The 24,432-nt window shown below is 43.3% G+C and overlaps 1 protein-coding gene across 3 annotated transcripts in view; it reads right to left on the reverse strand.

Moving 5' to 3' along the window:
• CDH8 (cadherin 8) overlaps positions 1 to 24,432 on the reverse strand; it is a 368,100-nt gene that overhangs the window by 62,398 nt on the left and 281,270 nt on the right. For 2 of the 3 annotated variants that reach the window (XM_029052199.2, XM_029052200.1), the window contains exon 10: positions 19,978 to 20,095. In XM_029052199.2, the coding sequence (XP_028908032.1) occupies positions 19,978 to 20,095 (118 nt within the window). Of the gene's footprint in view, positions 1 to 19,977; positions 20,096 to 24,432 lie in introns of those variants that run through there. The other variant, XM_029052201.1, reaches the window with a different exon arrangement.

Below are 24,432 nucleotides of genomic sequence, written 5' to 3' on the forward strand. Positions count from 1 at the left end.
AGTGGGAGGAGCTGAGGTTAATTCTGGTCTATGTGACCTTGAGCAAGTCACTTCACTTCTCTGTACCTCAGTTCCCTCATTTGAAAATGGAGATTGAGACTGTGAGCCCCATGTGGGTCAGAGACTGTGTTCAATCTAACTTGCTTGTATCCACCTCAGCGCTTAGTACAGGATCTGGCACATAGTAAGCGCTTAACAAATACCACAATTATTATTATTAAGAACATCCAGACTCCTGGCCACCCTCAGTGAGCAGCTACAGGGTTTCATGTGTATGTACAATCTGTTGTGTTACAGAACTACCTGGAGCAAGGATCTAACTTCTATTTCCTCCTGAGGAGAGCAATCTTTTCCCTGTCAAACAATTTGATTTCATCTATTGCATGTACTGAAAAAAAAAAAAGCCTTCATATCTGAGCTCATAACGAGTCTGTGTAGTTAACTGTGTCTTTCAAAACATCCCCAAAGTTAAATGCCTGGCATTTTGGGGGGGAAAGTAGTATGAATATACTACCGATGTACAGACCTATACTTTTAATACATCTTCTGAATGATGAGAAAAGGGGCTTTTGGAACTAATGAAATGTAAGAACTCTGCTTAGTCATGAAAGATCTGGAGGAAAGTAAATTGTAAATGGAGTTTACTAAATATCATCGGGGTTAGCATCAACAACATGAAATGTTGTTATTTGAATACACTCTAGGATTGAAAAACTAATAAGTAGTGTCAAAATTGTGTTCCCTTAAGCCCCTTTCCACAATAGGAAGTCAATGCCAGGAGACATACCCTTTTTTTCCTCCCATGGTTGATTGGTTCTCTTTAATTAAACAGTTCTTTTTGAGAGGAATTGTTCAGTAAAGAAACCTGCTCCATTAATGTAAGCTCACTGTAGGTAGGAAATGTGTCTGATGCTCCTGCTGGGTTCTCCCAAGTGCTTAGATCAGTGCATTGCACCCAACAGGTACTAAATAAATACAACTACAACTGCTACTATTGCTTCTGTTACTCTACTTCAACTGCTATTACTACTATAATGATTTATACTCCATTCATGCAAATGTCAGAATATCACATATTATACTCCCCCTAGCATTTAGTACAGTGCTCTGCACACAGTAAGTGGTCAATAAATACGATTGATTAATTTAGTCATCTAATTTAGACTTTGCATCCACCTAGATTGTCTTAACTGTTTAGAATTTTCTTGACCTTTAAGAACATTACTCAATTAATCTCACTATACCCTGCTCTTCTCACAGATTTCAAAGAAACACTCCTTTGTTCTTGAAAGTCTCATGGGAGAGAGATTGGCTGGTGGAAAGAACATCGCACTGGAAAGGATGGAGGAATAATAATAATGATAACAATAATGTTGGTATTTGTTAAGCGCTTACTATGTGCCAACCACTGTTGTAAGCGCTGGGATAGATACAAGGTCATCAGGTTGGCCTAAGTAGTGCTCACAGTCTTCATCCCCATTTTACAGATGAGGTAATTGAGGCACAGAGAAGGGAAGTACACAAGCGCTTAGGTGACATGGAAGTATTGGAGTGGTAGTAGGAGAAGAAATAGGAAGTGGTGCACAGGGAGTCATTGATTACATACAGTGATTGTCAATTCTGCTTAGTACTTACCAGAATAAAATACAATGACAATCTATAGAGTCTGGCAGGTCACTTTTACACTCATAATTAATTTTAGTATTGGGCTTCATTAAGAATCCCTCCCACGTCTACCGATTCTATTTTACTCTCCCAAGCACTTAATACATTGTTCCACAAATGGTATGCTCTCAATAAATAATCAATCAATAGTAATTACTGAGAGTTTACTGTGTACAGAGCACCATACTACGTGCTTGGGTGAATGAAACACAATCGAGTTGGTAGACACGATTCCTGTTCTCAAGAATCGAATCGTCTAGTGGGAGACGGAAACACTATCATGAACTACAGTAGGGGAAGCAACCAAGTGTAAGGATATGTACGTAAGTGCTGTGGGGGTGGGGTGAATATCAATTTGTGTAGGGAGTATGTGAGTAGACCATGCAGTTGGGAAGGCGAAAAAGATGGGGAAATGAGAAGGCGATGGAAAGAGTATGGGCCTGGGAGTCAGAGGATCTGGGCTCTGATCCTGGTTCTGCCAGCTGCCTGCTGTGAGACCTTGTGCAAGTCACTTAACATCTCTGTCCTTCAGTTAGCTCATCTGTAAAATGGGGATCCAAGTACTTATCCTATCCATCTTGATTACTGTATCAGCCTCCTTGCTTGACCCTCTTGGCCTCCTCTCTCTCTACACTCCAATCTCTACACTTCACTCTGCTGCCCAGATCATTTTTCTATAAAAACATTTAGGCCATGTTTCCCCACTCCTCAAGAACCTCCAGTGGTTGCCCATCCACCTCCACATCAAATAGAAACTCCTTACCAGCAGCTTCAAAGCACTCAATCATCATGCCCCCTCTCACCTTACCTTGCTACTCTCCTACTACAACCCAGCCCCCACACTTCACTCTAATGCTAACCTTTTCATTGCACCTCGAGTTCATCTATTTTGCTGCCACCTCTTGCCCACATCCTGCCTCTGGCCTGGAACATCCTCCCTCTCTATTATCCAACAGACACTTACCCTCCCTCCTTTCAAAGCCTAATTGAAGGCAAATCTCCTCCAAAAGGCCTTCCTTGACTAAGTCCCTTTTTCCTTTTCTTCCACTCCCTTGTGCATCACCCTGACTCGCTCTCTTCATTTGTTCCCCTCCCAGCCCCACCACATTCATGTACATATCTGTAATTTTATTTATTTATATTAATTTATGTCATCCCTTCTAGACTATAAATTCACTATGGGCAGGAAATGTGTCCATTGTATTGTTATAATCTTCCAACCACTTAATACAGTGCTCTGCATAAAGTACGTCCAACCTGATTAACTTGCAGCTATCCTGGCACCTAGAACAGTGCCTGATACATAGTAAGCACTTAACAGATATCATAATAATAATAGTAAAAACAGTAATAATAATAATATTGATTGGTTAAGAAGATAGGTGTTATTAATGCTTAGACATTCCATATTAAAAGATATTTGATGATGATGATGATGACGGTATTTGTCAAGCGCTTACTATGTGCCAAGCACTGTTCTAAGCACTGGGATAAATACAAGGTAATCATATGTCCCAGGTGTGGTACGGTCTTAATCCCCAGTTTACAAAGAGAAGCAGCGTGGCTCAGTGGAAAGAGCATGGGCTTTGGAGTCAGAGGTCATGAGTTCGAATCCCAGCTCTGCCACTTGTCAGCTGTGTGACTGTGGGCAAGTCACTTAACTTCTCTGGGCCTCAGTTACCTCATCTGTAAAATGGGGATTAAGATTGTGAGCCCCATGTGGGACAACCTGATTCCCCTGTGTCTCCCCCAGCGCTTAGAACAGTGCTCTGCACATAGTAAGCACTTAACAAATACCAACATTATTATTATTATTAGATGAGGTAACTGAGGCACTGAGAAGTTAAGTGACTTGCCCAAACTCAAACAGCTGATAGGTGGTGGAGCCAGGATTAGAATCACGACTTCTTACTCCCAGGCCCGTGCTCTTTCCACTAAGCCACGCTCCTTCTATGTGAAAAATATTTGATTTTTAGAATATTATGAAGTGCAAGGAAATAGAAAAAGGAGGTGTTTTCAATTATAAGCTTATATATGTGTATAGATAGAGATAGAAAGAGATAAATTACTAATCAAGAGAAGCAGCGTGGCTCAGTGGAAAGAGCACGGGCTTTGGAGTCAGAGGTCATGGGTTTGAATCCCGCTCGGCCACTTGTCAGCTGTGTGACTTTGGGCAAGTCACTTAACTTCTCGGGGGCCTCAGTTACCTCATCTGTAAAATGGGGATTAAGACTGTGAGTCCCACGTGGGACAACCTGATTCCCCCGTGTCTACCCCAGCGCTTAGAACAGTGCTCGGCACATAGTAAGTGCTTAACAAATACCAACATTATTATTAGGTAAGACTTTACTTTATCAAGTGCTTAGTACAGTGCTCTGCACACAGTAAGTGCTCAATAAATACTACTGAATGAACTTTTCTAGTAGTTGTGATTTCCTGGGCAATTAAGTTAAATTCCTCCTTACCGACTCTCAAGTGAATCATTCGTATTTAATAATGAATATTTGGAAATGAAACTTCCCAACAATTGAAATAGTGGAAACTGGCTGCCAGTTTAAATCCCTAACACTTGATTTTTTGATGACGAATTCTGCCATCCTTTCTCAAAAAGATGAAGTTGATTTCCGAAGCTGAACAATATGATAAAATGGAAAAAATGGTCTAGCATTTCACAAATAAGGGGAAAACCTCTGATGCAATGACCAATTTCCATTAGCATTATGACTAGCCACATGGCTAAATCCTTGCCCAGTACATTGAAATTGCATCCCCTGTTGTCAGTAATCCATGGATTAAATTGTCTCAAACAGTACACACTGAAAAATAGATGGCAAGAGCCCTAATGATTGATGGATTTCAAATATCTGCAAAATACACTTTTTAGTTCCAAAAATACCTTTTGGTCATGATTTAAAAAAAAAAAAATCCAAGAAGGAAAAGATAAGCAATCTGCAAAAATGACCGACTTGGATAAGCTTACTCAAGCAAATAAATATATATTGTTTCCTGATCCCCATAGCCTTAGGGCTTTGCAATACGTATGGTCCCGACTACATATCAGTTATCTATTTCACCTCGAGTGTATTTGGTCCTTAATTACAGTTTAGATGACAAAACGAAACATAAATGACTTCTTGTCAGTGTTATGTTGCTAGAAGCACAAATAATAAATTATGAATAAGCAAAGTAAAAGCCTTTTTTTGATCATGTATGCATAATGATTGTCTCCACATTTAGGACCGAAATGTGCTTTCGGCTTTCGGCAAACTCAGCCCTGAAAGAGTTGTCGTTTTGGGGATCACGATCCCAGGACAGATGGCCCGCACTCTTTGTGGTCTCCTTTCATGTTGGCTCAAAGAAAGGTTCCTAAGTTTACGTGTGGCTTCACCAAAGGGATGGGCTGAATTTGGAGGCAAAGATCACCTCAACTTGCCAGCCACTTCTAGCACTTAAACATTATCTATAATTTGTGAATTCATTTATGACCTTCTTCAGCAGCACTTGTGTACGTAAGTATGCGTCTGTTTATTGTTGTGTTGTACTCTCCCAAGTGCTTAGTACAGTGTTCTGCACACAGTAAGCGCCCAATAAATACGATCGAAAGAATGAATGCATAATCGGTTTTACAGTTGACTGTTTAGTACGATGACCCTCAATTCGTTTATAGTTCTGTGCCTGACCTGTCCATTAGACTCTAAGTTCTCAGTGGGTAGGAAACTGGCGTGCTTTTCCAATCCTTTATGACAGTGTATTGCACCCAATGGGCATTCAGTGAATATCATTACTGCTACTACTGCTAATACTACTAATGTTAATAATACTACTGCTGCTGCTACTAATAATTATGGTACTTTTTAAGTGCTTACTATGTGCCAAGCACTGTTCTAAGAGCTGGGGTAGATTCAGGGAATTCAGGTTGTCCCATGTGGGACTCACACTTTTAATCCCCATTTTACAGGTGAAGTAACTGAGACACAGAGAAGTTAAGTGACTTGCCCAATGCTTAGAATTCCTTAACTCCCATTCTCTCCTAGACCCCCTCCAATCTGGCTTCCGTCCCCTCCACTCTACCGAGACTGCTCTCTCTAAGGTCACCCGTGACCTCCTTCTTGCCAAATCCAATGGCTCCTACTCCATTCTGATCCTCCTTGACCTCTCTGCTGCCTTTGACACTGTCGACCATCCCCTCCTCCTCCATACCTTATCTCACCTTGGCTTCACGGACTCTGTCCTCTCCTGGTTCTCCTCTTACCTCTCTGGCCGGTCATTCTCGGTCTCCTTAGCTGGCGCCTCCTCCCCCTCCCATCCTTTAACTGTTGGAGTTCCTCAAGGGTCAGTTCTTGGCCCTCTTCTGTTCTCCATTTACACTCACTCCCTCGGTGAACTCATCCGCTCTCACGGCTTTGACTACCATCTCTACGCAGATGACACGCAGATCTACATCTCCGCCCCTGTCCTCTCCCCCTCCCTTCAGGCTCGTATCTCCTCCTGCCTCCAGGACGTATCCACCTGGATGTCGGCCCGCCACCTAAAACTCAACATGAGCAAGACTGAGCTCCTCATCTTCCCTCCCAAACCCGGTCCTCTCCCAGACTTCTCTATCACCGTCGATGGCACGACCATCCTTCCCATCTCTCGGGCCCGCAATCTCGGTGTCATCCTTGACTCGTCTCTCTTGTTCACCCCACACATCCTATCCGTTACCAAGACCTGCCGGTTTCACCTCTACAATATCGCCAAGATCCGCCCTTTCCTCTCCACCCAAACGGCTACCTTACTGCTACAGGCTCTCGTTATATCCCGGCTAGACTACTGTGTCAGCCTTCCCTCTGACCTCCCTTCCTCCTCTCTCGCCCCGCTCCATTCTATTCTTCACTCCGCTGCCCGGCTCATCTTCTTGTAGAAACGATCTGGGCATGTCACTCCCCTTCTTAAACAACTCCAGTGGTTGCCTATCAACCTTCGCTCCAAACAAAAACTCCTCACTCTAGGCTTCAAGACTCTACATCACCTTGCCCCTTCCTACCTCTCCTCCCTTCTCTCTTTCTACCACCCACCCCGCACGCTCCGCTCCTCCGCCGCCCACCTCCTCACCGTCCCTCGGTCTCGCCTATCCCGCCGTCGACCCCTGGGCCACGTCCTCCCGCGGTCCTGGAACGCCCTCCCTCCTCACCTCCGCCAAACTGATTCTCTTTCCCTCTTCAAAACCCTACTTAAAACTCACCTCCTCCAAGAGGCCTTCCCAGACTGAGCTCCTCTTCTCCCTCTACTCCCTCTGCCACCCCCCCCTTTACCTCTCCGCAGCTAAACCCTCTTTTTCCCCTTTTCCCTCTGCTCCTCCACCTCTCCCTTCCCAACCCCACAGCACTGTACTCGTCCGCTCAACTGTATATATTTCCATTGCCCTATTTATTTTGTTAATGAATTGTACATCGCCTTGATTCTATTTAGTTGCCATTGTTTTTACGAGATGTTCTTCCCCTTGACTCTATTTATTGCCATCGTTCTTGTCTGTCCATCTCCCCCGATTAGACTGCAAGCCCGTCAAATGGCAGGGACTGTCTCTATCTGTTGCCAACTTGTTCATCCCAAGCGCTTAGTACAGTGCTCTGCACATAGTAAGCGCTCAATAAATACTATTGAATGAATGAATGAATGAATGAATGAACTTAGGAGGTAGGTCCTCTGATTCCTAGGCCCGTGCTCTTTTCATTAGACCATGCTACTACTTCTGCTACTATTTCTACTACTACTACACACACACATATATAGATGAGCACAGATCTCAATATCTAACATATAGATAACCATATAGGGAGATGGCCTTCACAGTGGTTGCTTAGTGGCTGGAAACACACAACAGGACTATGGGAGAGGAAGAGGGAGGAGCACATGCTCTTGTGGTAGCCTTTGGCCACCCTGCATGAGGAAAACAAATATCAGGATAGTCAAAGACCAAAGGCAATAATCTGCTTATCTGTAGCCCTTCCTCTTGTCTCTACTTCATCGGGGTGACCTGTCAGATCCAAGGATCGGTGTCCTTGATAGATATAGATTGAATGATTGATTGATAGAACATTGGAAATCTGCACGCTCAACTCAACAGAAGAGTGAGTTGGGCAGGAGAGAGCAGAACACCAGGGCAGCTTGGCGAGATTTTGAGGATCCAAAGCCATTTTCTGGCAGCATATTTAGGTTTGACAAGAGAAGGGTTTGTAACAGGCTGACAAGATGTCAAAAATACTAAGGGTGGTTACCTCTTTCAGCCTGCCAAGTGTTTGAAAATTGCTCCCAACATCACAGGAAACTGTAGAGAGGGTGTGGAAGGAAAGGAAGGTGAAACTAAATAGGTGTACTGGAATTGGAAATAGGTTAGGCTGTACGAAAAGTGACCCAGCTTCTGGGAGAAAGGTAGGACTGAAATCAGAGAAGTATTTTTTGATCATGAGGAAACTGAACAAGATTATATATCCAAAATGAGGTCCAGAAAGCCTATAGCTGTGGCAGAGAAATTGGGATTCACCCTATTTGGTGGTCATGTTGCAGGTTTTTGTACTACCTTTATTTCTTGTAAAAGAACACAGCATTCTGATAGGGTTGTCATTAAACCAGATTCATACTTTTATCAGGAGAAGCAGCGTGGCTCAGTGGAAAGAGCCTGGGCTTTGGAGTCAGAGGTCATGAATTCGAATCCCAGCTCTGCCACTTGTCAGCTGTGTGACTGTGGGCAAGTCACTTAACTTCTCTGTGCCTCAGTTCCCTCATCTGGAAAATGGGGATGAAAACTGTGAGCCCCACGTGGGACAACCTGATTCCCCTGTGTCTACCCCAGCGCTTAGAACAGTGCTCTGCACATAGTAAGCGCTTAACAAATACCAACATTATTATTATTATTATTATTATATGTGAGGAACTCGCCAGATTGTTCAAAAAGAACATTCAGCAAAAGTTGAAGGCACATCTCCTCCAAGAGGTCTTCCCTAACTCCTCATTTCCTTTTTTCCCACTCATTCATTCAATTATATTTATTGAGCGCTTAGTGTGTGCAGAGCACTGTACTAAGTGCTTGGAAATTACAATTCGGTAACAGATAGAGACAATCTCTATCCAACAACGGGCTCTCAGTCTGCATCACCCTGACTTGCTCTCTCTAATAATAATAATAATTATGGTATTTGTTAAGCACTTACTACATGCCAGGCATGGTACTAAGCGTTGGGGTGGATAAATGCAATTGGGATGGACATGGTCCCTGTCCCTCTTGGTGGCCAGTCCCCATTTTGCAGATGAGGGAACTGAGGCACAGAGAAGTGAACTGTCTTGCCCAAGGTTACACAGCAGACAAGTGGAGGAGCCGGTATTAGAACCCATGACCGTCTGACTCCCAGGTTTGTGCTCTATCCACTATGCCATGCTGCTTAATAATAATAATAATTTTGGTATTTGTTAAGTGCTTACTATGTGCTGAGCACTGTTCTAAGCGCTGGGGTAGATACAGGGTAATTAGGTTATCCCAAGTGGGGCTCGCAGTCTTAATCCTTATTTTACAGATGAGGTAACTTAGGCACCGAGAAGTTAAGTGACTTGCCCAAGGTCACAAACTGACAAGTGGCGGAGCCAGGATTAGAACCCATGACCTCTGACTCCTAACCCCATGCTCTTTCCACAAAGCCATGCTGCTTCTAACCACCTACCATGCTGCTTCTCACCACCCACCGCCCCCAGCACCACAGCACTTCTGTACATATCTGTAATTTATTTATTCATATTAATGTCTGTCTCCCCCTCTAGACTGTAACCTTCATGTGGGCAGGGAATGTATCTGTTATACTGTTGTGTTGTACTCGCCTAAGCATTTAGTACCATGCCTGGCACAAAGTAAGTGCTCATTAAATACAATTGATTATTGAGCCCTCAAGGAGCTCACAATTTTACTTCTAGATAGATACTCTTCCAAGCATTCAGTACAGTGTTCTGCACACAGTAAGCACTCAGTAAATAATACCCTGATTGACTGATGGTAAAAGGGTGTAGGCAACGGTACATTGGTGGGAGCATCAAGAACAAGGCACAGCATGAAGGACTGATTGAGATAAATGCAATCCCAACTTCGAAAGGAATCACATTCTAAAAATGTGAAACAGGCAACTGACATTGATGGAAAGCAGTAGAAATTGAGTCTAAAGTCTCAGACAGAACCTGCTTTATAAAAATAATCATTAATTTTCTATTGAAGCAGCTTGTCTGTTGAATAGTGTTTTGTCAAATGTAGGATAGAGAGAAAGGGAAAAAAAATAGATCAGTGACATCTGACAGTACTGGTCTCCAGACTGTCCTCATCAGTGTAAATAAGTATTAAGTGCTGCCACGCTGTTATTCCACCCTCAACCTAAAACTCAGCCCACCACTCTTACAGACTGCCATTATATGTCAGAATTTTATTCAGCTTCCTAAGTACAGTGTTCAAACATCTTACTATAAAACTTGAACATTCCCATTATGGTCCATTACTTCCTAAGCAATTCCATTCAAATCTATGACCCACGTAACACAAGATTGGGTCGGACAGATTCCAGTAAAGTGATACACCTCCAATGTAACAAATGCTTAACCATTTCTGTGAGCTAACCATGTCTGACTGTGAGTAACTTTCATTCATCTTCCCTTTCTCATTACCTTTACCTTTCCCGACTCCTGTATTTTCAGTCTGACTGGATGCTAAATGCCAAAATGGAATGAGGGGAAAATCTCTTTGTTCCTAGAATCAATCAGTCAATCACATTTATTGAGCATTTACTGATTACTTCCCCGACTTCCATCAGATGCCTCAGCACTCATCTCTTTAGGTGTTATTTGGTGGGCTCTCCCTTCTAAAACCCAAGCAGAGGATTTGATTCCAATGTTCGTGGGTTCACGCAGTGCCATCCTTACTCTCTCTTCTCTTCCTATCATGTTCCCGCCAGTGCACCAAGTGCAATGAACAAGAAGGAGGGCAGGGCTGCAGCACACTGCAGTCACTTGCAAAAATTCCATGGACAAAACCCTTCTACAGCCAAAGTGAGGGCAGTGCTGGTCAGTGGTTTATATGACTCTGCTTTTTCAAAATGGGGAATTATTTTGGAAGTTAAGAAGCTGTAGAGATTCAGCAGTGGCCCCTTGTTTTTTCCCAGACCTATCTTTGTTATGGGATCAACCACCTCTCCCACACCCAACACTGTGAGAATGAAATCTGTAACAACTAATCAGCGCTAGGGCCATTTTAAAACAAGGACTGTGGCTTGCATCAGGGAGAAGCCTGAGGATTCCCCCTACAAGGACTGTTTTAGCCTCTTACTCTTATATTGTTATTTTGGTACTTTTTCTCATTGTCCTTTGGGTCTGTCCTCCCCTACTTAGATTGTGAGTCCCATGTTAGGCAGTGTCTCTGTCTTATTGATCATTTTGTACGCACCACAGCTCTTAGTTTTGACCTAAAGTAAGCACTAAATAGAGGAGGAGGAAAAAGAGGAGAAAGGGGAGGAGGAGGAGGAGAAGGAGAAATGGTAGATAGGGAGAGGTGGAGAAGGGGAAGAAAAAGAGGTGGAGGAAGAGTAGAAGGGGGAAGGAGGAAGAGGAGGTGGAGGGAGAGAGGAGGAGAAGGAGAAAGGGAGCAGAAGTAGGGATGAGGATAAGGAGGAAAGTGAAGGAGGTGAGGAAGAGGAGGAAGAGGAGAAAAAGTCATTTTTTACTTGATTTCTCCCCATGTACTTTTCGCTTCAATCTGCACTATGTAATCTTATGTCTATGAGCTTGGAAGCAACCACCGCGACACTGCAAAAGATTACAAACCAACCCACCAAAATCTTCTCTGCAAATCCTGAAAAGTCAGGCAGAGTCATCTATTTAGGAGTGGTCCTGTAGACAGAGGTAGCAGATCATATCTGGAGAGCTATCATAGTCATTTCCTGCAATGGTTAAGTGACTTAGCAATTCCTTGGTAGTTTTATTTATGATCTCTTTGAACATTTAGGTTGTATGGACCATCGCTGTTCCATTGTCATTGATCCCATTCGCCTATTCCCTCCAATATGGGAAAGCCCAGCATTCTGAGACTTTTGATGATATGATCAGGATGAATGAATTACCAGGTCATTACACCCACTCTGACATTGGCACCCCATAAGGATTTCAAACATGCAAATCCTGAACACCCAAACCTCAACATGACTTGCGGCACTAACGGCCTTCAGGGGTTGGGGACAGGGATTGTCTCTATTTGTTGCCGAATTTGTACGTTCCAAGTGCTTAATACAGTGCTCTGTACACAGTAAGCGCTCAATAAATATGATTGAATGAATGAACGATAATAATAATTATGGTATTTGTTAAGACACTGTACTAAGCACTGGGTGGATACCGGCTAATGGACTTTCCCATCACTGTAGACAGCACCACCATCCTTCCTGTCTCACAAGCCCATAACCTTGGTGTTATCCTCAACTCCTCTCTGTCATTCAACATACATATTCAATCCATCACTAAATCCTGTCAGTCCCACCTTCACAACATAGCTAAAATCTGCCCTTTCCTCTCCATCCAAACTACTACCACATTAAATACAATCACTCATCCTATCCTGCCTGTATTGCTGCATCAGCCTCCTTGCTGACCACTAAGGCTCCTGTCTCTCCCCACAACAGGCCACACTTCACTTCACTGCCCGGATCATTTTTCTATAAAAACGGTCAGGACATGTCACGCCACTCCTCAAAAATCTCCAGTGGTTGCCTATACAGCTCTGCATCAAAAACTCCTCACCACTGGCTTTAAAGCAGTCTACCACCTTGCCCCCTCCTACCTCACCTTGCTTCTCTCTTTCTACCACCTAGCCCACATACTTTGCTCCTCTAATGCTAACCTTCTCACTGTGCCACTTTTCCTCATCTCCCCCTCTCTTCTGCATCACCCTGACTTGTTCTTCCCTACTCTTCCCTACTCCCAGCCCCACAGCACTTATGTACATATCTGTAATTTTATTTATTTGTATTCCTGTCTGTCTCCCTGGCTTTAGACTGCATGCTTGTTATGGGCAGGGAATATGTCTGCATATTGTTGTATTCTACTCTGCCAAGAACATAGTACAGTGCTCGGCACATAGTAAGTGCTCAATAAATATGATTGAATCAGTAAATATGGAGCGGAAGTCCTGGAGGAGCTGAGATATTACCATGAATGGAAAGGAACTTGCTTCCAGCTGGCTGGAAATTCCATCACTTCTTCCATAATTTCCTATTTGAAGGATGCATTTATGGAAATAATGATGCTAAGATCGCCTGCATTTCACAACATATTGTGAAAACCAATCTCACTCTAGTCAATGGCTCTCCTGACTACGGTGATGTTGAAATAAATGTTGATAACAGCTAGGCTCATTGTAAGGTTAGGGACCATCTGTTTGGAGAAGAGCTGCATCGCACAATGGTCGAATAGATAGCATCACTATTAAGTTTTATAGAGAAGCAGCATGGCTCAGTGGAAAGAGCCTGGGCTTGGAAGTCAGAGGTCAAGGGTTCTGATCCCGGCTCCACTTGTCCGTTGTGTGACTTTGGGCAAATTACTTAACTTCTCTGTGCCTCAGTTATCTCATCTGTAAAATGGGGTTTAAGACTGTGAGTCCCACATGGGACAACTGGATCACCTTGTATCCCCCCCGCCCCAGGGCTAAGAACAGTGCTTTGTACATAGTAAGCACTTAACAAATACCATCATTATTATTATTATAGTGCACAGTGAGTGTGGTCACCAATGAATGAGTATCTGCTTGAGTTCAACAATTTCCCTCTCAAGCTAAACATCTGATCGAGGATGCCCCTTAGCAACTCAACCCCTAGGAAATGTCAAAAAGATTAATCAGAGAAGGCAACTGAAATGGCAGGAGAAGAGAGGTAGAAACTTATTCAGTAAGTTGAATTTATGTATGCCTCTATCAACCCATTAAAATCCTCTGGATACAAATCCAATAGAAACTGCATAGAGTTATGTGAGTCCAGAGAACACAGACTAAGAGGAAAATGGATTTTGCTGGAGAAAATCATTGATTTTTTTCTTTATTTTAAACAATATGTTAAGGGAAAGAGATTTTGAAATGTGCCTCAGCTGTGGACCTTCTGTGGAAAACGAAGTTATGAATTATTGCAATGAGTGAGTAATTAAAATCCTAGGTATGAGCTCGCTCAGATTAAAGATTGTTATAAGAAAAGGGGAAATGCATGTGAGGATTGTGAATGTGTGTGTCTGTGTGTGAGAGAGAAAGAGAATTAGAAAAACTGCGAACATCAACCCAAAATAAGGAGAATAGAAGTAAAGAGGTAGTACATTGCTCATGTCCCCATTTTTTAAAGAAACATTTTGCTTAGAACCAGAATAAAATTTTGGGGGAAAAAAAATCAATGAACATAGATCCAATGTGTCCTGAAGATACAATGTAGCCCATCAACCTCCAGGTAAGCTTGAAAATGAACTGAATATATATTCATGGATCAAAGATATTTTAATAATATAATTTAATGATATTATGTATTAGTACAGTTCCCCTAGACTGTGGAGGTTACGTTGCTAACAAACCGTTTCTTCTAACAAAATATTGCTTTCTTTTCAGATATGCATTGTCAGGTGAACATTCCCTAATTCTCTAACAGTGTTCTATCCAGAACATGTACTGAAACACGTTTTGGCAGAATTGAGCATGGAACCCCAAAACACTTTCCAGACAACAAAATGCCAAAAGAGATCCTCTCAAAGCCAGGTGGCAGTTTCCATTTGAAGAAAAATAGAGTCAGATAATTTCATTTTGACCATGTTCACCACGCAGTTTAATCATGGGGTTGTATCTTATTGGCCTTGGTATTGGGTTGGGTTTGTGGCACCTTGCACTAAGTTGACCGTCACAGTGAAGCTGTCTGGTGTTCACCGTGCCTATCATAAATTCCACCTCCAAGGGGCGAGCCAATCCCTCACTCGGATATGCCCCATCCCTCAGTCAGTCAGTCACCAGTACTAGCTGACAGCCCACTGGACAGGTCTGTTTAAACCACACAACAGGAAGATGAAGACATTATGTGGAGACTGCATGATTCTTAATGAACCTAATGAAATCAGATTTGTTTGTCAGCTCACATTAGGGCGATTTGGGATGAGAGTGAGTGGCTTTAGTGGCAATCTATCCAAGAAGAATTGAAAATGCCAAACATCCATTTCATTCTCTCTAAATTCAAAATGGAGCTGTTTTGTGGCTCTGAGTTACTGCAGCTTTGCTGTGCAATCTGAATGACAATACATCTTGAAGGGTTGTGGTGTACTTGAGCCAGAATGGTAAGCTTTCACCTGGCATTCAAGGTGGGACTGATGGGGACGAGTCAAGAAACAGAATCTAAAATTCTGGGAGGGATGTGTTCTATTGGTAATTGCTCCTGCATAATTGGACATGGAGATAGGCATGTCTTCACTAAGGTGACATTTGGAATTGAATTTATCAAATGGAAAGCAACTGGTCATATAAACCCAGCAATCACTGCTAGCATTTATGTACTTGTTTACACTCACATCCTCAGCAACCTCACTCCTCTGTCTCTTCATGTCAGCTCTCACCCTTCACTCCTCTCAAGCCAATCTACCCCCTGTGCCTGGTTCTCATCTCTCTTGCTCGCTCCCTCCTCTCTGCCGGAAAATCCCTACTCTTTCATACCCAGCAGACCACTACTCTCCCCATCTTCAAATCAATCAATTGATCAGTCGTATTTATTGTGCATTTACTGTGTGTAGAGCACTGGACTAAGTGTTAGATATGTTCTCTACCCACAACGAGTTTACAGTCTAGGGGATGAGTGTACAATCTAGGCCTTCCCAGATTAATTCATTCAATCGTATCTATTGAGTGCTTACTGTGTACAGAGTACTGTAGTAAGTGCTGAGGAGAGTAATAATAATAGTAATAACTGTGGCATGTTAGGAACTTACTATGTGCCACTCACTGTACTAAGCGCCAGAGTGGATACAAGTAAATTGGGTTGGATGCATTCCCTGTCCCACATGGGGCTCATGGTCTCAATCCCCATTTTACAGATGAGAGAACTGAGGCACAGAAAAGTGAAGTGACTTGCCCAAGGTCACACAGCAGACAAGTGGTGAAGTTGGGATTAGAACCCATGACCCTCTGCCTCCCAGGCTCGTGGTCTATCCACTACACTATGCTGCTTCTCGATGCAACACAACAATAAGCAGACACATTCCCTGCCCACAATGAGCTTACAGTCTAGAGGGGAAGGAATTGTTCATCTCCCCACCAGCATTCTCTCAAGCACTTAGTACAGCACAGTGTTTCACAATAAAGCACTCAGTCAATACCACAGATATACTGACTGAAGAAGTAAGGCTCCGACCACCCAGATCAATTCATCAGTGTTATTTATTGAGTGCCTGTTTCATGCAGAGCACTGTATCAAGTGGTTGCGAGACTATGAGAGTATTAGTAGACACATTAGTAGATCACTGCCCTCAGGAAGCTTACATACCTTTGCTGACCCCTGGGAACTACCCTAAATCCAACCAAGGGCACCACGGATGGAAAGGTTCAGCACTGGGGAGACAGACTTTAAGGAAATTCACGTCAGGCAAGTGTCCTGACATCACTGGTCCCTCAACAGATTTGGATGAAGCTAATATTGGGAACATGGAATTTGAAAAACATTGCATTTTGTCTATGTTGGCGAGGTGATTTTTTTCTTCAAGGAAAGAAATAATAATAGTAACAATGATATTTGTTAAGCACTTAATATGTGCCACACCCTTTACTAAACGCTGGGGTGGAAACAAGCAAATGGAGTTGGTTACAGTCCCTGTCCCAAGAGAGGCCCACAGTCTCAATCCCCATTTTGACAGATGAGGTAGTTGATGCACAGAGCAGTGAAGTAACTTGCCCAAGGTGACACAACAGACAAGTGGCAGAGCCAGGAATAGAACCCAGGACCTTTTGACTTCCAGGCCCATGCTCTACCCACTACGCCATGCTGCTTCTCACGTCCATCTGCCTCCTTCTTTAGACTGTAACCTCCTTGAAGGCAGGGAATGTGTGTTTTGTTACTTTTTTTTGTTTTTTAATTTTACGGTATTTATTATGTGCTGACTAAGCACTGACCAAGCACTGTACTAAGCGCTGGGGTAAATAAGCAGGTTGGATGCAGTCCCTGCCCCACATGGAGCCCACTGTCTAAGTTGGAGGGAGGACTTGAATCCCCATTTTGCAGATGAGGAAACTGAGGCACAGAAAATGTCACACAACAGACACGTGGTTCTCTGACTCCCAGGCCCATGCTCTTTCCACTAGGCCATGCTGCCTCCCAATACTCTCAGGGGCCCTCAGGAGGCACTTAAATCAGTCAATCAATAAATCAATCGTATGTATTGAGTGCTTCCTGTGTGCTGAGCACTGTATTAAGCGCCAATGACGCCGATTGATTGACATAGCCGCTCCCCTTAAAGCCCAGTATCTGGACTCCAAGGGGGTAAAAATCTTATGATGTCGGGAAACTGAGCAAATTAGGACTGGTTTCCACACTTGAAGCAACTATCTCCCTGTTCTATGATCTCCATTCACATCCCCAATTTGTGCATTAAACCCAGCTGAGAATTTTGTTTGGCTTTAATGAATGTTCCAAATGCTGATTAAGTGGCTAAATGACAGGGAATTATGGTTTATCAGAAGGATCAGGAGATACTCCATTAAAGGGAAATATAAAAACCTCTTTTGTTGTTCTTTCCCTTTGTACAAGAATAACTATTGTTTATTCTAGTTTCTCATGGATGGTAGTTAATTCAAATTGTGCTCCATTATTGTGGGCAATGCAAAGGATTTTTATCCCTTTTGCTTTCCATAATAGTGGAAGGATATCTATGTAATGACGAAATCATTGTAATGAAAGATATCTATGTAATGACTTTCCCATTTTCTTTGTTAAGCTGCATCAAGCACCTACAGAGAAGAATACTAAACTAAGGAGACTCCTATCCCAAGGTACTGCTTCATTTTGCAATAGCCTACTGGTTGAAAAGTTGTTGCCTGACTCATTACTTAATAATAATAATTGTTGAATTAATTAAGCACATATTATACGTCAATCACTGTGCTCAGTGCTGGGCACATGTACAATCATCAGACTGGAAACAGTTCCTGTCCCACAGGGTGATCACAGTTTAAGACAGAGGGAGAGAGGGATTTTACACCCCTTTTACAGATGAAGAAACTGAGGTACAGAGAGGTTAAGTGAATGGCCCAAGTTCGCATAGCAGGTGAATGGAAGAGCTGGGAGGAGAACCCAGGTCTCCCTACTCCCAGTCCCTTGTTCTTAATCTAAACTATGCCACCTAACTACCTAGATACGAACAACCGGAACTTGATTCTTCCCCAGATTTCCTGTTAGGTCAATAAATCATCCCTTTAGTTTCCTGAGAGTCAATTTACTATTCTGAACCACTCAGAGTGTAAAACAGCCTGGAATTTTAAACGCACCATGCTACCCGCTAGTGCTTTAGGCCCTGGGGGAGAATAAATGCAGAGAACATCCACATTGGACTTCATTATAGGTAGTTTCTTTTTCTTATTAAATATGTATTCAGACAGTACATTTGCCAGACTGAGATAGAATATTATGATTCTACTGATGGTGAGATTGGTGTGTGTGTATGTGTGTGTGTGTGTGTTTGATAGTGACAGGGCCGATGTGTGACCGACGATCCCTCTCACAAGGTGTGCGAGGAACGATTATTCCTTTATGCACTGTTCTGTTTATTACCCACAGTGCCTAGTGTTGTTTCGTTTCCCTTTCTCGGTGTTTCGATCTTCATGAAACCTCTGCTCCAAGATAGTCATCCAAATTCTCTTTGCTGCCTGCCAGATTCTCCCTGTCATTTGCTGCAGTTTCCCAACTGTCCACCATTATGCCACATCATAAGAAGACATGCAGATGATTATGAGATATTTTTCAGAATGAGAAAAGCACTTTTGAATGAAAATTAGTGTGAAGAAGACCAAGTTTCTGTATCAGCCAGAACTAGGCAAACCCTATACACAGCCAAGGATCTCCATCGGCGACACAGAGATGAGTGATGTCACTGAATTCTGCTACCTAAGCAGCACACTGTCAAATGATACAAGAATAGACAAGGTAGAAAAACAAATTAAGAAGGGCTAATAGGTCCTTTGGGAAACTGATGGGGATGGGGGGGAGAGAAGGGGGTTGCCAACATGCGATCAGGGTTCAGATGAAACTGAAGGTCTGGAGAGCAATCTTGTAGAATCTATTTTATGATTTGAGACCTACTTCTGATTTCTAGTTCGGTTTCAAAGACACCACCTACGGGCAATGCTTAACATCAAGTGGCAAGACAGGGTCACAAACAATGAGGTCCTGGGATGCAATTAACCACCAGCATCAAAATAATTGTTATCACATTGCAATATACGCAAACAACCTCTCCATGATGATGCACATGATACTTTTACAAATCCATTACGAATTGAATGCGTTTTCATGTTAATACCAGAAGGCTGATGTAGCCGAAACAGTTATCTTGCTGATCACTCCACATGAGATGAATCAAAGCCTAAGGTGAAACTCGAAACTGTGGAACTACTTAGGTGATAACAATGAAGAGACCCCACTGCCATTTTGATTCTTGGAGTGCTAGGACTCCATGTGGAATTGCTCAGTCTAAGAAAAATGCTTACTCTTTAAGTGCCACTCAACAAACAGTGAAATAGATTGAGTTTGTTCTACTTTGTATTCCATAATATCTGTACCGATACAAAGTGCCCTTCAGAAAAAAAAAAAAAGAGGTGGCTCAATTGTCTGCTTCCCTAGTGGTTTCTGGCTTAAATCTAATATTTCACATTTGTATGCACAATCCAAACACATTATAATATGTTTCCCCTGATGATTTGGTAAATATGTAATTAAAACAATATTACAAGATGTAAATCATGGGTTCCTCCTCTTATCATGTATCTCAAAATTGCTAAAGCTTTCATAACGGTTAAACGACTCCTTTCTCACCATAAGCAGAGTGTTATTCTCTTAGGCAAAATAAAAACTGTACTTATCTATTTCTTCTGATCCTGGAAATAGCAGAAATGATGTAGTTAGCCAACAATTACACTGATATCTTTAATGTGAATTGCCCATCAGAAAAAAAAGGGAAATAAAGAGAAAGCCAACAGTGTCATAGTAAAGCAGAATTGAAATTATATTCTATCCAGTTTCAAAATGCTTTTATATTTACCTTCATTCTTCTTTATGGTGAAATTTGGGTTGTTGGCCATTTCAGGAAGGAGGCTGTATAAGAAAAAATGTCCATTTTTGGGATCATCTTTGTCAATGGCACTGACGGTTTGAATTACCTGGAATGTAAAAAAGCCTTGTTACCATTTTCATCCACCAGAGATCACCAAATAGAACTGTTTGACAGACAAAGTCATAATCTAAGTTTCCTGGCAAAGGTAGGTTTTTGTTTTGGAAGGTTTCTTCTTTTTGATATAAATGCACTTAATTAGGGGTTTAGATAGTGTCAGAACAATGGGTACGTTTCTGTTTTTTCTAACATCTTTTCAATTATTTTTGCCAAGACTCTTGAGGTACTTTCTTCACTTAAAAACTTCCTCCTTGATATGCTCTTTAGAATGAAGAGTCTGACCTTTTCTTCTTTTGAAAAATGGTGGTTTCAAATAACCAACATATCCACAATTTTTTCTATCAAGCTGCTGAGTGCTTATTGTGAGCAGAGTACAGTGCTTGCTAAGTACTTGGCTACAAGGAGTTCACCATTTCAAAGGGGAGACAGATATGAAATCTAATTACAACTAAATACATAAGTGCCGGGAGGCTGAGGGTGGGGTGACTATCAAGTACTTAAAGAGAACAGGTACAGGGGCATAGGTGACATAGGGCATAGGGAGCTCTGGAAATGAAGGCTTAGTTGAGGAAGGCCTCTTGGAGGAGATGTGATGTTAGTAAGGCTTTGAAGGAGGGGAGAGTGAACAACTGTCAGATATGAAGAGGATGGGTGTTCCAGGCCAGAAGCAGGATATGAGCGAGCAGTAGGCGGCAAGATAGATGAGGTCGAGGTGCATTGAGTAGGATGGCATTAAAGGAGCAAGGCATGTGGGTTGGGTAGAAGCAGTAAAAAACCCTCTCTCAACCCCACTTCCCCTTCCAGTTATCGCCCTATCTCCCTACTACCCTTCCTTTCCAAGCTCCTAGAACGAATCGTCTACACTCGCTGCCTAGAATTCCTTAACTCCCATTCTCTCCTGGACCCCCTCCGATCTGGCTTCCGTCCCCTCCACTCTACTGAGACTGCTCTCTCAAAGGTCACCCACGACCTCCTTCTTGCCAAATCCAATGGCTCCTACTCTATCCTAATCCTCCTTGACCTCTCAGCTGCCTTTGACACTGTTAACCATCCCCTTCTCCTCCACACCTTATCTCACCTTGGCTTCACAGACTCCGTCCTCTCCTGGTTCTCCTCTTATTTTTCTGGCCATTCATTCTTGGTCTCCTTCACAGGCTCCTCCTCCCCCTCCCATCCTCTAACTGTAGGGGTTCCTCAAGGGTCAGTTCTTGGCCATCTTCTGTTCTCCATCTACACTCACTCCCTTGGTGAACTCATTCGCTCTCACGGCTTCAACTATCATCTCTATGCAGATGACACACAAATCTACATCTCTGCCCCTGTCCTCTCCCCCTCCCCTCAGGCTCGTATCTCCTCCTGCCTCCAGGACGTCTCTACCCGGATGTCTGCCCGCCACCTAAAACTCAACATGTCCAAAACTGAGCTCCTTATCTTCCCTCCCAAGCCCTGTCTTCCTCCTGACTTCCCTATCACTGTGGATGGCACGACCATCCTTCCAGTCTCTCAAGCCCGCAACCTCGGTGTCATCTTTGACTCAGTTCTCTCATTCACCCCACACATCCAATCCGTCACCAAGACCTGCTGGTCTCACCTTTATAATATCGCCAAGATCCGCCCTTTCCTCTCCACCCAAACGGCTATCTTACTGGTACAGGCTCTCATAATATCCTGGCTGGATTATTGTGTCAGCCTTCTCTCTGATCTCCCTTCCCCCGTCTCTCCCCGCTCCAGTCTATTCTTCATTGCGCTGCCCAGATCATCTTCCTGCAGAAACGCTCTGGGCATGTCACTCCCCTTCTTAAAAACCTCCAGTGGTTGCCTATCAACCTCTGCACGAAACAAAAACTTTTCACTCTAGGCTTCAAGGCTCTCCATCACCTTGCCCCCTCCTACCTCTCCTACCTTCTCTCTTTCTACTCCCCACCCCGCACGCTCCACTCCTCTGCCGCCCACCTCTTCACCGTCCCCTGTTCTCGCTTATCCCGCCGTTGACCCCTGGGCCACGACCTCCCGCTGTCCTGGAATGCCCTCCCTCCTCAGCTCCGCCAAACTAACTCTCTTCCCCTCTTCAAAGCCCTACTTAGAGCTCACCTCCTCCAAGAGGCCTTCCCAGATTGAGCTTCCCCTTTTCCCTCTGCTCCCTCTGCTTGCCCCTCTACCCCTCCCACCTCCCCTCAGCTAAGCCCTCCTTTCCCTCTGCTCCTCCCCCTCTCCCTTCCCCTCCCCTCAGCACTGTGCTCGTCCACTCATTTGTATATATTTTTTATTACCCTATTTATTTTGTTAATGAGATGTACATCACCTTGATTCTATTTATTGCTACTGTTTTAATGAGATGTATATCCCCTTGATTCTGTTTATTGCTATTGTTTTTGTCTGTCTGTCTCCCCCGATTAGACTGTAAACCCGTCAATGGGCAGGGACTGTCTCTATCTGTTGCCGATTTGTACATTCCAAGCGCTTAGTACAGTGTTCTGCACATAGTAAGCACTCAATAATAATAATTTGGTATTTGTTAAGCGCTTGCTATGTGCCGAGCACTGTTCTAAGTGCTGGGTAGATACAAGGTAATCAGGTTGTCCCACATGGGGCTCACAGTCTCAATCCCCATTTTCCAGATGAGGTAACTGAGGCACAGAGAAGTTAAGTGACTTGCCCAAAGTCACACAGCTGATAAGTGGCAGAGCCGGGATTAGAACCAACAACCTCTGACTCCCAAGCCCAGGCTCTTTCCACTGAGCCAGGCTGTGAAATACTATTGAATGAATGAATAAATCACTGAGAAAAGATAGGAGGGGGAGAGCTGATTGAGCGCTTTAACGCCAATGGTAAGGAGTTTCTATTTGATGCGGAGGTGGCTAGGTGACCACTGGAGGTTCTTGAAGAGTGGAGAAACATGGACTGAACTTTTTTTTCAAAAGATGATCTGGGCAGCAGAGTGAAGTATAGACTGGAATAGGAAGAGAGAGGTGGCAGGAAGGTCAACGAGGAGGCTGATGCAGTAGTCAAGGGGGAAAGTCATAAGTGCTCAAATCAGCCTGGTAGCAGTTTGGGTGGAGAGGAAGGGGTGGATTCTAGAAATGCTGCGAAAGTAGGACTGATAGGACTTGGCGACACACTGATTGAGTGGGTTGGATGAATAAGATGAGTCGAGGAGTAGAATATCAAAGTGGAGTATGCCTGTCCATGGCCAACATATGAGCATTTTTATATCCATAGGGGTTGTGGGAAATGTTACATGAGGGTGGGACCAGGGAAATATATTTCCATTTGCGGTTCTTGTCTCTCAGACTAGCTTTTGCTCAGTGGATTTCAAAAGCTTTGACAAGGAGTCAATTTTGCACTTAGTATTAAAAATGCCACAACAAATCACATCTTGACCCATAAAATATATTCCCTCCTCATAAAGCTAGTGATGCAACAAACTCAAACAATGCACTTGTTTGAAGGGCACCCAGGGAAAAATGAATTTGGGGGGATTACAGGAAATGGTGCTACAAAGAAAGCCTTTTGGATGGACAGGGTCACTTCAAAGTAGCGAAGCGGGAAGGAGGCAACATATGCTATCAATCAAATCAATCAGGCTCTGTGAGTACATTAGTGCTTAGGTGGCATGGAAGTGCTGATGTAGAAGTTGGGGGAAAGAAAACAGGAAGACTAGAAATCAATCAGGGAAGCCCTCCTGGAGGAGATATTTCAGAAGGACTTTGACAATGGGGAGAGCACTGCTCAGCCAGTTATCCCTGTTTCACCCATTAGATCAGAACATCCATGAGGACAGGGAATGCATGTCTTAATTCCACTACACTATTCCTAGTACTGTATATAGTGTCCAGCCTTCAGTATGCGCTCAACAAATGCCATTGGTTGATAGATATGAAAGAGGAGAGAGTTCCAGGCAAGAGAAAGGGTGTGAGAAAGAGGTTGGGGTTGGGAAAGATGAGAAAGAAGCACAGTGAGTAGGTTGGCTAGGGAAAAATAAAGTGTAGGAACAGGGTGAATTGGGCAAAAATAATGGATAGCTAGTGGAGTTTCTGCTTGAGGCAGCGGGGATGGCCCACCATATATATAAAGAACAGCAGCAGATAGCGTCAATCAATCAATCAATGTGATTGAGTGATTGCTGTGTGCAGAGCCCTGTACTAAGCTCTTGGGAGCATACATTATAAGAGCCAGGTTCTGCCACTTATGTGCCTGCTGTGTGACATTAGGTTGGACAGTTAATGTCTCTGGGCCTCGGTTTCCTCATTTATAAAATGGGGATTAGATAATTGGTATCCCTCCATTTTAGACTGGGAACCCCTATGGGAAAGGGACTTTTGTTAT

This window comes from Ornithorhynchus anatinus, chromosome X1, assembly GCF_004115215.2.
Source record: "Ornithorhynchus anatinus isolate Pmale09 chromosome X1, mOrnAna1.pri.v4, whole genome shotgun sequence".
Lineage (NCBI taxonomy): Eukaryota > Metazoa > Chordata > Mammalia > Monotremata > Ornithorhynchidae > Ornithorhynchus > Ornithorhynchus anatinus.